At 38.5% G+C, this 15,153-nt stretch overlaps 2 protein-coding genes across 7 annotated transcripts in view; one reads left to right on the top strand and one right to left on the bottom strand.

The window, feature by feature from the left end:
• The window catches only part of HEPACAM2 (HEPACAM family member 2), a 41,690-nt gene extending 27,989 nt beyond the window's left edge, over positions 1–13,701 (bottom strand). Inside the window, exons 1-2 of one of the 3 annotated variants that reach the window (XM_019627603.1) lie at positions 7,104–7,190; positions 4,834–4,937 (exon numbers count right to left, since the gene is read on the bottom strand). Coding sequence is in view for 2 of the 3 variants with exons in the window: in XM_019627604.1 (XP_019483149.1) it covers positions 13,476–13,683 (208 nt within the window). In the remaining variant the exon portion in view is untranslated. Of the gene's footprint in view, positions 1–4,833; positions 4,938–7,103; positions 7,268–13,475 lie in introns of those variants that run through there. The other 2 variants (XM_019627604.1, XM_019627602.1) reach the window with 2 other exon arrangements.
• VPS50 (VPS50 subunit of EARP/GARPII complex) overlaps positions 13,679–15,153 on the top strand; it is a 131,804-nt gene continuing 130,329 nt past the window's right edge. For all 4 annotated transcript variants that reach the window (XR_002122256.1, XM_019627601.1, XM_019627600.1 and 1 more), the window contains exon 1: positions 13,679–13,803. Coding sequence is in view for 3 of the 4 variants with exons in the window: in XM_019627601.1 (XP_019483146.1) it covers positions 13,771–13,803 (33 nt within the window). In the remaining variant the exon portion in view is untranslated. The remainder of the gene's footprint in view (positions 13,804–15,153) is intronic.

The raw sequence follows: 15,153 nt of genomic DNA, 5'->3' as shown, positions 1-15,153 counted from the left end.
GCAAGATGAAAAGGAAAAGCAGAAGTTATTATCTATGACTGTTAAAGAATAATGGGAAAAGGAGAACTGGGAAAGAGTATTAGTTCTAAAGTCCATGAAACCTTTAAAAACTTTTGAAACTGTGACTGTATTCATGTTTGAGTCATATCATATCCTAATGAAACTGTGATTCGAGAAACACTGAGGGGCCACTTCCTTCCATGACTTCCTCCAAAGTCTTTTGAAATGGCTTAATAGTCCATTATTAGAAGTTTTTTTCCTTTTATAGCTAACACCTTGCCAAATGCAGATATCCCAAGCAGAGTCGGCATTAAACCATTATCAGTCCTGATCAGTCGTTCCTGCCCAGAGGCAGGAATCTGATTGGAGTGTTTGAGAAACAGCAAGAGGTAGGAGCTCGTGGAGCTGAGTGGAGGAGGTAAGGCAGTGGGTCAGCAAGGTGGCCAGGCTGGATTGGGCAGTGCCAGAGGCGCATGGAAGACACGCGGAGTGAGATGGGGGTGTGACTGGAGTTTTGTGAGCAGACAGGGCTATGACCCTTTTTATTTATTTATTATTTTAAAATTGTTTTTAGGTGTACTCTAGCTGCTGTGATGACAGACTGAAATAGGGACCAAAGCAGGGGCAGGAGACCACCTAGGAGGTGACTACAATAAAGTAGGCAAGAGATGATTGTGTTGGAGAGCAGGATGACAGCAAAAGATAAGGTGAGAGAAGCTTGGTGGTGCTAACAGGATCTGATAGCACACTGAGGGCCAAATAGAAGAAACCAAAGCGTCAAGAAATGATTTCAAGGTTGTTGACCTGATCAACTGGAAGAACGGAGTTGTTCTTTATCAATGGACAACCAGTAAATTCATCATGGGGAAGACTGTGGGGAGAACATGTTTTCTGGAAAGATAAGGAGTCAGTTTTAGACATGTTCATTTTAGAAGTCCATTGGACATCCAAGAGGGAATGCTGAAAGGCTATACTGGGCATGAAAGCCTGATTAAAGTGGGTTATGAGGGAGCGAGGGTCCTGGAGGGCCTTGGGCCATGGAGCTCTGCACAACGCATGCGCCTGGCTCCTGGCTCCGGGTCTCCTGCCTACCTGGGTTGTTTGGGCCCAGGTACTCACTGCTATGTCTGCAGGTTTCTTTCTAGTTTCTGGCACTTTGAGATTGCTCCATCTTTACTGTGAGCCCAGGACACATGGTTTTATTGTATCTAGCATTTCCATGTATTTGCAGTTGAGAAGAGTTTTCCTTAGTTTAGGCTGCCATGTTGTTAAGGTCCTAATTAAAATCTCTTTGCCTCAAAATCCTCATTGTAAAAACAGCAATATGTGCCCACACCAAAGGAACATCGAAATAACAGGGGAGGGAGTGGAAGGGATTTAAATGTGAAGCATTCTGAGCAGTGAGGGAACAAAGAGAGAATGCAAAGGAAATCGGAGACAACGTGTAGAGACAACACTTCCGGGGAGCTTTGCTGTGAAGGGGAGCACAGTAAGGGGAGGCTGAACAGCATGTTTGTCGCTATTGGGATGAAGCACTAGAAAGAGAAACCTTGATGAAGCAGAATACAGATGGATGAAGATGGAGTAAAATCCTGGGTGCGAAGAGATGGAAATTTGGGCACAAGTAGAAATATCTTACCATTGTTATCGCACAGAAATAGTTTGTCCACCAGGTGCTAGCAGAGCCAAATACTTAACAATGAGAATTGCAGTGGAGAAGACTGGCTTAGTTTATTATGAATGCACCACCTAGGAGAACTGGAAACTAAGGCTCAAAAGCCGGAACTCTTCGATGGCATGTGGGTTACAGGTTATAAAGGGCAAAATCACAAGATATCATGGGATAGGGGCTTGAGGTGATGTTGGGAGCTGATTGGTTGGAGGCGAGGTAAAGGTAATCAATCATTTCTTCAGGTATTGAGAACAGCTATGAGGTCTGCTCTGGCGCCCCTCTGTCTGGCTTCATGGAAAAGTAGCCAGGGGTTCGTTCCACCTTAGGGCTCGGGAGCTGAAACAGAACTTAGATCAAGATGTTATCTTTAGCTTAACAGAAACCCATCCCTTGTGACCCTTAGTCCTGGCATGGCCATTGTTTCTGGCTGCCTCGGGGGTTAATGACTAGTAAGGGAAAGGGCTAAGACTCGCAGGGCATGCTGTGAAGAAACCGAATGGAGTGCTGGGGCTACGTATTAAGTCAAAACCGTACATTAAATCAGGATCCACAGTTTCACAATTTCAATTTTCTCATATAGAAAATATATCTTCTTTGATTCCTTCCCCTTTTCATCCCTACTAGGAAGGGGATCTTCAAGCTCTAAGTCTTGTTATGAAAAGCCATCAGTATGAGGACGGGAAAGGTAGCAAGTCCTGTTGTATGATGATTTCTTTGGAGAAAGTGAAAGACGTAGGGCTGCTCCTATGAGGAATCAAGTTCTACCAACAGTAAATTTCTCTCCTCCCTTCCCAGGGTGGAGGTGAAAGCGAAGATTTCCATGGCTTCTGTCTTTGACTAGCTGTTAGCAGAAAGTGAGATCATTGGGCAAGCAGGGAAGTGAGAGCAGATAACTTAGGAGGAGAAAGCACAAAGAGGAAGATCAGAAGTTGGAGGGAGCAGGGACTCCTCGATGCTCAACTGAAACTGACTACATGGACTGAAAGTTAGGTGACTCTGTGGGAAAAATAAATATGTCTTTCAGTTTCCTTGGGCTCTGTGTGTATTTGTGAATGACTTTTAAGTTTTTCTTGTTTGTTTGTTTTTTTTTTTTCTTGGTAATGGGCCGTACCTGCACATTCATTTTAGTGATTTGGTCCATAACAAAGGTACGAGGATTTGCTTCTGTTTTCTTTTCTGGCAAGTTCCAGAATGTTAAATTTGTAGTTGTTCCTAATTTGAATCATTAGAAAAAGAACGAATAGGTTGCTGGGAATTCTAAGGAGGAGGTAAAGTGGATGGCAGAAAAGGAGTAGTAGTTTCTGCAAGGAAATCATAAGAGAGAGAAGGGAAGGTGAGAGAGTGAATCTGGGACTTCAAACTAGGGGTGTCTGAGATATGTGAAGCAGAGGCTGACAGAACAGAATGAAGCCCTCAAAGTCACAGATTTATAAAGACACCGGGCATTTCGATGGGAGACCAGTACAGGAAAAGAGTCCTCTTAGTACACGTGTTATCTGTGCAAAACAACATGCATTTACATGGCTTTCATTGAAATTGGTGATAGGAAGCCCTGACAAGTTCCTGATAAGCAATACTTTAAAAATTAGTTGTTTTAGTACCCATTATTAGTAATTTAGGTAAAATTCAATTTCCGCCATATTTATTTTGTTGCTGTCTTCCTTTTTACTTGAGCGCATATGAAAATATTTATGAGGGTTTCATCATTCACTCCTGATCTTGGACTCCTTTATCCTACTTCTACCATATAGTCTTAAATCCATCACTTGCTAATTGTCTTGAAATAAGGGATTTTAGGAGCTAATTCTCTGAACTTGCAGAGAGGTTACTTTATTTGCTACTTTGATAAAGTTAAAAATTCATTGACTGTGAGGTGTTAGTAAAGGACACATCCTTGGCATAGAATGAGGATTGGTCAGTTAAGTGACCTCAGTCTTTATTCTCTAGACCTGTTTTCTCCTGTGCAAAAACGGGTAATATTAGATGAGGTCTAAGGCCTCTCTTACTGTATGTTGTTGACATTCTGAGGTGCTTTTCTCAAAGAGTAGCAGCTACCCTACATTTGAAGGTGAAGGGTCCATATTTAATTGAGAGAGGGCCAAAGAACTTTGAAGTATCGAGTCTCAGGGTTCAGTTCACTTATTAGGTTGTCAATCCCTGGATACTCTTTAATAAATTGGCAAGTCTGTGTTTCTTACCAAGGAATCAAAAGGGATGGTGGAATCCACATCACTGTCTTGAGAATGCACTGGAAAAAGCTGAATGGCTGCTGACATACAACTCAGTAGTTGCCTCTAATAGTGAACCATTTGGTCACTGATTTGTTGATCCATTTAATACATTTCACAGCCCCTAGAAACCACTGCTACACTGAGACGGAGAGCTACAACAGATGGCCTGAACATGATTCTGGCCAGTCTGTTCTTGTCGTTTGGGGATGTCATTGCAAAAGTCCTTCTTTACTTTTTTTGAAAAGGATAAGAGCTATTTCTTATCTACTTTTTTTGTAGTTGTAGTTGAAAAAGATTAAGCGATATTGTAATATTACGAAATGGTTTGAAAACACTTTATTACTGTGGAGTGCTAGCATGACTAGGATAGAAATGTTGATGTCTGTCGGGTCTTCAATCAGAATGCTGAATCTTAAGTATGAAAAGCCTGGTTAGAGAGTCTACCACTGAAGTTATGGGAAACAAATTTTATTTAATGAAATATTAAATACGAACATTGCAGCCCACGTTAAAATGAAACTATTTTAGTAGAAAATAACATTTTTATGGCAATTACAATATTGTTTGAGGAGGGTAAACTAGTTCTTTGGGCTATCTTAGAGACTGCAACACATAATAATACCTTAAATGATATATTGCCATTAATATCTCTGAATATATATTCAGTGCTCATCACATTAAATGATACAAAGTCATGTCATTTGAATTTTTTTCAAATATATATATGACCATGAGAGAGAGCACAGCTGTTACAATAGCTGTTTGCTTAGGTGGCCTACACCATTTTTTCTCAGATAAATTATAGGTAGCAAGTTATAAGAATGTCATCAAGGAATAAAATTTTCTTTACACAGTATCTTATCTAAGCCACCTAAAAGATTTCCATTTTGCAGGAAAGACATGAACCTATTGATATGACGCAATCCTTACTTGTAGTGAACTTTGGGGACTAGACAGATAATTGGATGCTTCCTCTACATTTCAGGCACACATGCTGTCTTGCCATGTCCCACTACAGATGTGATGACTCCATGCTGTCAAAACAATAGTTTATTAACTTAAAAAAATTAGCTTCATTTCGAGAATTTTTCAAGTGCTATTTTATAGTTGAATGAGAAAAGCTAAAGGACTATAACTGTTGATTTTAGAAAGCCAACCTCTGTGTGAACAAATAAACATTAACATAATAAATTACATTTAAATTGATTCCATTTTAACTTCCTTTGATATTCCAAATATTTGGACTTAAATGAAAATTCAATTTTATTACTAGATTAACTAATACTTTTTGAGTATAAAAAAGAAAAACTCTTACACATCCTGCATATAAGGTATTATACTAATCTGGAGAAACACTGCTAATACCGTTAATAATCTGACATCAACATAATAACAGTAATCTCCCCTGTGGAGACTCCCTTAAGCTGTGTAACAACAGCATTTTAAAGGAATATCCAGTGTTAAGGAACACCTGAAGTCATATTGTAAAATTTATCTATATTCCAGCAACAAGACTCCCTAGACGAGTTTCACTGTGTTGAATATAAACATAAGACTTCACAAAGTGACCTCTAGCTGTAGCCCAAAATAGTTGGCATTTATTTTCCCATTATCATGTATGATATTAGCAACCATAACACAACTATTGTTGACTGGAAATAAACTCTTGCGTCTTGATAGAAAATATAAATTATGAAGTTTTACTTTGATTAGACTTTGCAAACTACATTTTGGGCTTCCAACTTTTAAGTTGTTTTTTTTTTTTAAAGAAAAAAAAACAAAAAATAACTCAATATCCCAAAAGACATAAAGATTTCCACATTACCTATGGTCTTCACAACATACTACCAACGGAAAAAAGTAAATTTGTGCAAGAAAGAAAGTCTTAAGGGATAATAACTGCTATAACTACTAGTTCTCTAAAGTATATTTTAATTTAGTTGAATTCCTCAAATGAATTGTCTCTAAGTTTTTCTTAATGCCGATTACAAAAGCATTACTTATGAAAGGACAGCAGTTTTGTTGTTATAAAATTAAAAATAAGTGGTGCACTGACAAATGATAGTTTCAAGTCACAGAAAAATGCACTAAGATAAAAAGCCAGTTATGGTAATTGAGTTTTCTAAAAATAAAAAAAAAACTAAAAATCTATGTAGGTTTGAATTTGACAACATAGACACTGGGACAGTTACAACAATGAAAAACTCAAAACACTTTTTAAAAACTTTACAAACGGTACATTTCAAATGTGTGGGATATGTATAACATTAGGTATAAATAACAATCCCATTTAGAATGAAAACTATAGTGAAACATACCAGTAAAAGCAAGGGTCTAAACTAGTGAAGAAGGCTAAAACTTATATTACTTTTTTAAGTTTTTTAAAATTTAAGTAATAAAATTATTTTTGAATTCTTATCTGTTGAATATAAACAAGAAGCTAACTTGACTTTTAAAACTGGTAAATAGGAAGAACTGCTGAAAATTATGATGATATAGAAACAATGGGAATATTGGAGAAAGACTTCTTTAAACTCTAAGGATAAAGAGAAAGAGGAAAAAATATTCAAGTAGAGAAAAAAAGTTTAATGGAAACAGCCAGCCACTGGGTAAAGAGAAAGGCTAAAGGCATTTTGGAGAAATATAATAATACTTTTTAAAACACATTTCTTCCTATTTTGTATAAAATATTTTTTGTCAGTTTGGAACCTCACAGTTTTCCGTATTTGATAAGGTAGGTAATTTAAAATGAAGTAGAGCTAACAGATTGCTATAATATCTTTAGTGAAACCAGCAGAAAACCATTTTCATAAGTTGTTTTGATTTTCACTGTAAGCAGTCACAAATTCATGGCCTATAAGAATATTTGCCAAAGTGAAATGTAATAGAGACTATTGAACCTATATGTAAAGTCTGTTAAAAGAAGAAACTCAGGCTCTTAGAACGTTTTAACTTTCTTAATGAGTCCTATTGACAATTGGTGTTCTAAGAAAACAGTAACCATCTATTTATTGAACCTTATTTCTCCTACTGTTCCTGCTTCTTTGCTGGAACAAAGTGTATTATTGTTTAAAAGGTTCTGAGCTGTTCTTCAATTATCTTGAGTGAATCTACAGCCTGAAGCAAATATTTACCTGAAGCTCACAATTAAAAAAAAACACAAAACCAAACACTAAAACACAATTTATGCAGTGCCTTACCTAAGAGAAGAAGGTATATTTTGCACTGAAAGACCCCAACGGTGCTGCTGATGGGCTCCATGAAAGCATCCTGTCCCATGTATACAGTGCCCTGTTTGTAGTGACAACTTGGTTCATGGACCAGCAGCTGCTGGTTTATTTGCTAGGGAAATTAGCAGTGAGGTAACAGACCCTATCCTGCCTCTTGCTTCTGTGATTTGAATACAGAATGAATGTGTATACAAAGGACACACAGGGAGTGGGAACACCTGTTATATGTTCTGCAAGAATACAGGCTTATGACTTTCGGAACAGCTTCTTAGCTGTTATCAGTTATTGCCTGTATATTTCATGAATTATTCTTAGTTATTAATAATCACATGAAGGAAAACATCCTTTTGGTGACTTTGTTGAGGAACAGTACGCTTTCATAAGGAGAGCAGATTGTGAAATTTCCTGAAAAACAAAAGCTATTTTCCTATCATGCAAAAAGCTATGGCATTATTTTGAAATAAAAAAAAAATTTCTATGAAAGTTGAGGTACTTCATATATCTGCTAAACAGTTATAAATTATCATGGGGGGTGGGGGGTTGTTACTTTGTGAGGGTGAAAAGGGTAACTATTGCATTGTTCTGTACACCTGAAACTAACAATAAATAAAAATTAAAAAAAAAAATTATCATGAAGTCATTAAGTAACATGCAAAAGTTATACTAAAGAATCAAAACACAGCACCTGAATCTCTCTAAAAATGTGTTTTTCTAGGTAGTATTTCCTCTTACAAATGTCTGCCATGATTTTCCTGAGTCTATGGATTCATGTTATTTTCAAAAGCCAACCACAGGTGTGTTTCCAAGTGACACTGAATCATAGGCTGGCATAGTTATAATGAATAGCCTACACCAACAGATAATATCTGAGGCCGCATTTTCACAGCTGAAGCATAGAGGAAGTGAACCAATGGCCCAGAGATCTTGCCTCTGCTGTGGTGTCTGGGCCACAGCTTTTCAGCTTGCTCTCTTCACTGCCATGGCAGCAGGCATTCTGAACACTTCTGCTTAATTTACTAAGTTATAGGTTAACCCCCGTTTCATGTCATTTCATTTACTGCACGAAGGCTCTAGTCCAACCCTTTGGCTATATAAAATAAATGTAGCCAAATCTGCATCCCATCAAGCAAAATTCCTTGCAATAATTGTTTTTAACAATAAAGGCTCACTGAAGAAGTTCTTAAGTGTAATTAAAGGTAAAAAAAGGATCGGTAGCTATTTTGGAATCCAAGTTTGGAAATACTTTCTGTATTAAAGTTCCCAACTCTTCCAGAAGTACTTCTATAGGCAAACAAAGTGAGTGACTGCTGGAAAACCTGAGGCCTCTTCAGAGATTTTTTCATGCTTCAGAAAAATGGCCAGAGCTTCCCCCAGGTAATTACTATACCACAGCTTTCTCTGTGCCATCTCTAAATCTTGTATCTATGTCTATTGCAGCACTTTATCTCCTTAACCTCAATTACTCTTATCGTGTGTTTCTTTTCCCTCTGGGCTTCTTGAAAACAGAGACAGCTCTTATTCATTTATGAATCCTTAGCACCCAGCATAGTGCTTAACTAGTATTTTTGTTAAGTTGTCCCCCCAGAAATAAATCCCAACTGCTCCTTGGTCCATGTCTTCTGATTCTCAGTTCATGCTTTGTACAGAATGTAAAGAATTGCACGTAAATTTTAATATTGGATTGCAAAAAATTCAATTTGGAAAGTAATATGGAAGTTCTATAGATTCCACATGGACTCCCTTCACATCCTTTAAATCAATATTAATCTCCAATTGCCTTTATTAAGTAAGCTCTTTCCAGTTTCAAACCCAATGCTGGCTCATGATGAAGTTTTTTGGGTCCTGTGCAAAATGAGAGAAAGAAAGACAATGTAGTCAGTTTTTTCTAATGTCTAAATTTACTCAGTTTAAAGGAGTGGTTTCTATTGAGTTTTTTTTGTTTGTTTCTTTCGTGTTATATTTAAAAATGTCCTTTCTTTTCTGACATAGGTGATAACAGATGCTATGTAAATAAATTATGAATAAATAACTGGTAAATAGATGAGTAATATTACCAATAAATAAATGTCAAGTAAATGCCAAAATGAGTCATAGCTGTGATCTTGTCACATCATGGCACACAGTAAAATGTAACAATACCTGTAGGGCACATCTTGGTAAAGCGCTACCTGGCATAACCGTGACAAAGCGCCCTCTAGTGGCAGGTGGTAGGCATAAAATCTTACCTGCCAGAATATTAATAATTTCTGAATTCAGGATGGTTACACGGGAAGCCTTACAGGTATTAATGTTAAAATATAACCTCAGCAGTTGTACATTTTTACATGATTGTTCAAAATAGTATAAAGCATTTTATCATTATAAGAAATTTCTCACTATCAGTATCTCACGTTTTACCTATAACCTGCTGGAGAGCTCTGCTCTACCCTACTTTTCCAGGAGCCTGTTTATTGATCTTAGTTATATTTGCATTTACAGTGAAAAAGCTGATGAATCTAAAGCAATCTATGTCCATAGTGATTAAATTTCAAGCAATGCAAAGAGCCACTGGGGGTAGTGTGTGTGTGTGTGTGTGTGTGTGTGTGTGTGTGTGTGTGTGTGTGTGTGTGTGACGGTGGTTAGGAGGGAGGTGCAAGGTTTTTTGTCACTTCTCAAGTCATACTGTAGTTTACTGTCCAGTTTTTATAAATTGTAAGTAAATCTGGTCTTGCTTTATAAAACAGTCTGCTACATGTATTCCAAACATTAACATTCTTTATTTACTTGTAGCATATGGGTATTTTGCAATAGCAGGAACAATTGGGAAGGAGAGGTGGTGAAATGCAAAGTGAATGTAGAACAGTGGAGACTAAGACCTGGAGAAAGAGAACACTGTCTTATGTTGAAAATTGATAGATCCTAGGAAAGATTACAATTTACAGGGAAGTGCTGGCTGCTAGAGGAAGCCATTGCACCCACCTCTGCCTGTGCTGGTGTTCACCTCTAGTTATGTCTACAATCCTCCCAGAAGCCGAGATCTACTGATGGATGCTAAATGACCATGCAGCAATGTCTTCCTTCGAGTCCCTGTTTTATCTCCAGAAAGTGTTCTGCTTTCTGCTACCAGTTGCTCAGGAAGTGTAGTTACATCATCTTGGAGCAATACCATCTTTCCACTGCTTTGATATTTATAGCTGATTAGAACTGTATCTTCTTAATCCAACCAGAATCTCAGCTTTTCTTTAAGCTTCCAGAGGCTCCTCCTGTTTAGGCCTTCAGAAACATGCCCTATCTTCTTACTTTACTGCTAATGCTACCGCCCCTAATCAGATCAACTTAACTTAGCCCTGATCTTCCAATCTGCAGAAATGGGGCCAACACTCCTTTATACAACGACTAACATCCAGCAAGCTTTCCTCAAGATTTGCTGGCAGGCCACACATACTTTCCACTACTTTGCTCTTGCCTTCAGGCAAGTGTGAAAGTCCTAGATAAGTTTCATATAGTATGTGTTTTTGAAAAGTGGGAATGAAATACCATGTTTCATCTTTTAAAAAAGTGCTCTTTAAGGCTGCAGGTTTTTTTTTTCTTTCTTTTTTTCATTTTTTGGCAGTTAAAAATGCACCACGTATGACTCAATTATTTTCTATAGTGTTGGGGTATGTTGAACGAGAAAATATAGTTTATTTAGACAATAGCAGTGCTTTACATGTTTTCAATATTTCAGTTATAGCCTTTGAACTTTTAGAAGCCAGAGTTGTCCATTTCTTTTTAGTTTATAAACGAAAATGTACAGTATCAGAGTAAAATAAACTTTTAAGGCTTTCTTGCTTTTTCTGGGTCAAATAGAGAAAAATACTAATTTCCCCAAATCTGGCTGATAGAAAACAAAACAAAACACTGAATTTAAAAACTTATTTATTTATTTATTTATTTGGATCTGGGCTCTAGTCCTGGATCAAACTCTAATAAAACGTGTGGTCTCCAAAAGTTAGGTGGGTGAATTTTCTCATTTGATAAAGAAGGGATTTGAAATGTGAGCGCTGGCTGCCTATAAGAATGACTGAAGATTTTAAACAGAGAACCCAAAACAGAACAATAAGAACAATAGCACACTCCTCAGGTGAATCTGAATGGTCAGGCTTGAGAACTACTGGATTTGGTTCACCCCTAATATATGCTTTTCAACTAAATTGTAAACTTTTTGAGGACCACAACTATTTTATTAATCTAAAGTGCTTAGTATGGTGCCGCCTTGTGCCCAATAATCAACAAATGTTTACTGAATTGGGTTCCAGTTTATATGCTAATATGACTGGGAGTTTCTGTTTCTTTTGAGGCCTTTAGAAACTTCTAATTTTTAAAGATTTTCACACACTAAGAACTGTGTGGTAATTAAGATTAGGGCATGTGAAAAATTAACTAAACTAGGATTGCCCTAAAGTGACTGGAATTTCTTGATTGAGTTAGCAATAACAGAATCGGAGAAACATATAGGTTAACGGAATTTCAAAAGGATTTTTTAAGCACAATGATAGAAATATGTACAGTGTTGTTCCGTTGGAGCAAAGAACTGGTTAGAATCATGACTGTAATACCTCATAATTCTAAGGTGCTTTACAATTTATAAATTTCATTCACTGACCTCACCTCCATTATCCTTACAAAACCCTAGGCCAAATATTACAACCTCATTTGTAAAAATTAGTAAGACAAGACTCTGAGAGGTCAAATAATAGAATTTCAGAGTTGAAAATAACTATACTCGTATCCCCCTACTGTCAGTCATTTCCAAACCATTTTTATTATTTTGCCACAACTGACTACCACTCATACTATAGTTTACCTAATATTTTTCATTATAGTGGCACATTTTAACATTTTTGTAGTTTTCTTAAGAAAAATTTTTGAAATCATGGGTCTGGTTTTTTTCCCTAATAAGCATTAATTAAAAATAAAAGTAAATTTTAAAAAATCATTGGTACCATGCTTCAGGACTCACTCTCAAAACCATAGATGAGGGCCGGCTGAGTGGCTCAGTTGCTTAAGAGCTTGCTCAAGAATGCGAGCTCTGACCAACAGGGTTGCTGGTTTGATTCCCACACGGGCCAGTGAGCTGTGCCTGAGCTGAGCTGCCACTGAGCTGCCAACAGATGGCAAGGTCGCTCAGGGGATAGAGTGCACGCTCTTAACAACAAGGCTGCCAGTTCTACTCCTGCATGGGATGGTGGTTACACCCATCTGCAACTAAGACTGAATTCGGCACCTTGAGCTGAGCTGCTGCCTGGATGGCTCAGTGGATAGACCATGCATTCTTAACAACGAGGCTGCTGGTTCTACTCCCGCATGGGATGGATGGTGCCCACTCCCACCTGCAACTAATTGAACACAGCACATTGAGCTAAGCGTTGTGACTGGACTTGGAGCTGAGCTTGCTGTGCCCTCCACAACTAAGATTGAACGACAACTTGGCTGTTCCCTTTCCCCAATTCCACAATAAAATCTTTAAAAACCAACAAACAAAAAAACTATACATGAAACCTTTACTTAAAACTCCTAGATAACCAGACCTTCAGTTTCTGCATGAGCATCTGCAGCAATGTTAGGCAAATTACTTAATTCATGCTACATTTCCCTCATTTTTAAAATGGGGATAATAGTTACCAACCCCATAGGATGCTTGTGTGGATAAATCAGATAATACATGTGAAGCTATTAGCAGAGTTCTTGACAGGTAGAAAGCTTTCAATAAATGTTAGGTATCATTGTTAGCTCTGGGTAGCTTTTTTTCCTGGTATTCCCATACTCGGAAAGTTTTTTGTTTTTTCCTTAAACTCCAAATGATTTTCTTATTATTTTCCCCAATTTAACCAAACGGCTAAAAGTTGAAAACAGGACTTTGAAGTGACATGTGTGCTTATTATTGCACTTATTGTTGTTATATTTTCACTGTTTGACTTGTCTTAGATTACGCAGGTAGTAAACTAATAGGGGGTTAAATCTTTTAGTTTTAGGGCTTTTTGCAGTGGATGCCAAGATTGAGGAAGAACAGTGCTGTGGCCAGCCGACTATTGCAGCTGGAGAACGCTTGCCAAGCACAGCGCTACCTGGGAAGTCCCAAGCGCTCAGGTGACCTCTCCGGATGCCTTCCATCAAGTTCCTGGTCCTTTGCGTCAGTTTCACGTTCTCCCACCCCGCCCTTCTAGACCAGGTGGCTTTCCTCCATCACGCTCCTAGGGGGCATCATGTCAGTCTGGTTTATACACTGTCTTCTCAGTGTTGGTTCCAGTCGTTCAACGCCTGGTCACCTATGCGTTAGGTTTTCGACTGGCCGAAGCAGACCTACCGAGAGCAAATAAATACCTTTGTAAAAAGACCGGCAGTCGCCAGGATTGTTCAGACGAAGGTTTGGAGGCTTAATTGCAGCGCCGGCTGTTTCGCTTCCTGGGAAATGTAGTACCTGGACTGTCCTCTCTCCTCCACAGCGGAAGCCGGCGGCAGGCGGAACACTACAGTTCCCAGCATGCCCAGGGAAAGGAAAGGCCGGCAGCTTCACGTGATCACTCACCATGGCTTCCCTGTGTCGGGGCCAGCTGTGTGGTGGTTCGGTGTGATTTGTTAGTTCTTTGCGGCAGGGCACCCCTGTCACGATTTCGACATGCAAAAAATCAAATCTCTTATGACCCGACAGGTAAGTCGCGGAGGCTGAAGTAGAGGCCTCCTTGATCTCCACTGGGAGTGGAGCCAAGATGTTCTGTCCCTGGGCCCAGGGCAAGAGGAGACCTAATTTATAGGTGGTGGCAGGTGTCTGGGGTCCTGGGAAGACAGTGCAGTGCTCACCCTGAAACACTCCCCTGAGCCGTCCAGAGCAGAGCCCGGCTCTAGCGGTACCAGCGTGCTAGAAACAAAGGATGCCAGTGAAGCAATCAGAGCTATCTTTGTCTCCGCCCTTCTCCTATAAGCCGTCTTTCCACTGACAGCCCCACCTGCCTTGCAGTGTTCCCCGTATTTAAGCTGTCCGTCGGCTTTGAGCAGGTGGCCTGGTTAGGGAGGTGAGGTCTTTGCGATAGAGATGACCTGGAAAGAGTGAAAATAACGGATAATTTGATGACAGAATTGGTAGCTAGCTTTATGATTTTTGGCAGGTCCCCAAACTTGGCTGCTTCGGTTTCTGAAAATGAGAATAATTTTTTTTGTGTGTTAATTCTTACCGTTCTCCCACGCTGAGGGTCATCAGTAAGCTAATGTATGTGAAAATTCTTTGTGAAGTGCTACTTTTTATCATTGTCATGGCAAAATAATAGTCTTATTTTTTTTTCACAATGATAATTCATGAATAAAAACTGGCTATTTTCTATTCCTAGTAATGCTTCAGCTTCCTTCAAGCAAGATGTTGGAGAAATTTCCCTTTATGTACTTATTGATCATGAGTTGGTTTTAGATAGCTTTATTTATTTAAATTCTAATATTTCACTAGAATTGGCCATTCTTATATCTGAACAGGTTACAAATTGTAGGTTTTTGGTGAACAATACATGAGTCCTACATGATTATTTTACTCCTGTCAAATAATATTGTTAACGTCATGAACATAGAATAATAAAGTTCTTTGAATAAGAAAATATTTAAGTAAGCAGGTAGTAACATTTTGTGTAATCCTTCACATTTGTTGAGTACTGGTGCTACGCTTCGTACCATTTCTTACTTGAGAATGAGTTCAGGTCCTGCTGCATCCGATAGTAGATGTGTGATCTTGAGCAAGTTACCTAACTTTTTTGAGCATCTGTTACTACGTCTTCAAAATAGGAATAATAATATGTGCCTCATGGGGCTAGCCTGGTGGTGAAGTTTATATGATAAGATGAAGGTAAACATGTAAACAAAGGAGCTAACACACTTCCTGGGCCTTATCAAGGAAGTGCTTGATCATAGAGATCATCTCAGTGGCTGCACTGATGGTGGGAAAGCAGGACAACTGGAAGCCGACTGTTGCAGTAATTCAAACAATAGTGATTTCAGACTGACTGGTATCTGTTTGAGG

Source organism: Hipposideros armiger, unplaced genomic scaffold (assembly GCF_001890085.2).
Source record: "Hipposideros armiger isolate ML-2016 unplaced genomic scaffold, ASM189008v1 scaffold_737, whole genome shotgun sequence".
NCBI classification, from domain to species: domain Eukaryota; kingdom Metazoa; phylum Chordata; class Mammalia; order Chiroptera; family Hipposideridae; genus Hipposideros; species Hipposideros armiger.
Note: the sequence above shows the minus strand (reverse complement) of the source record. Positions and strands in the feature narration are given on the sequence as shown.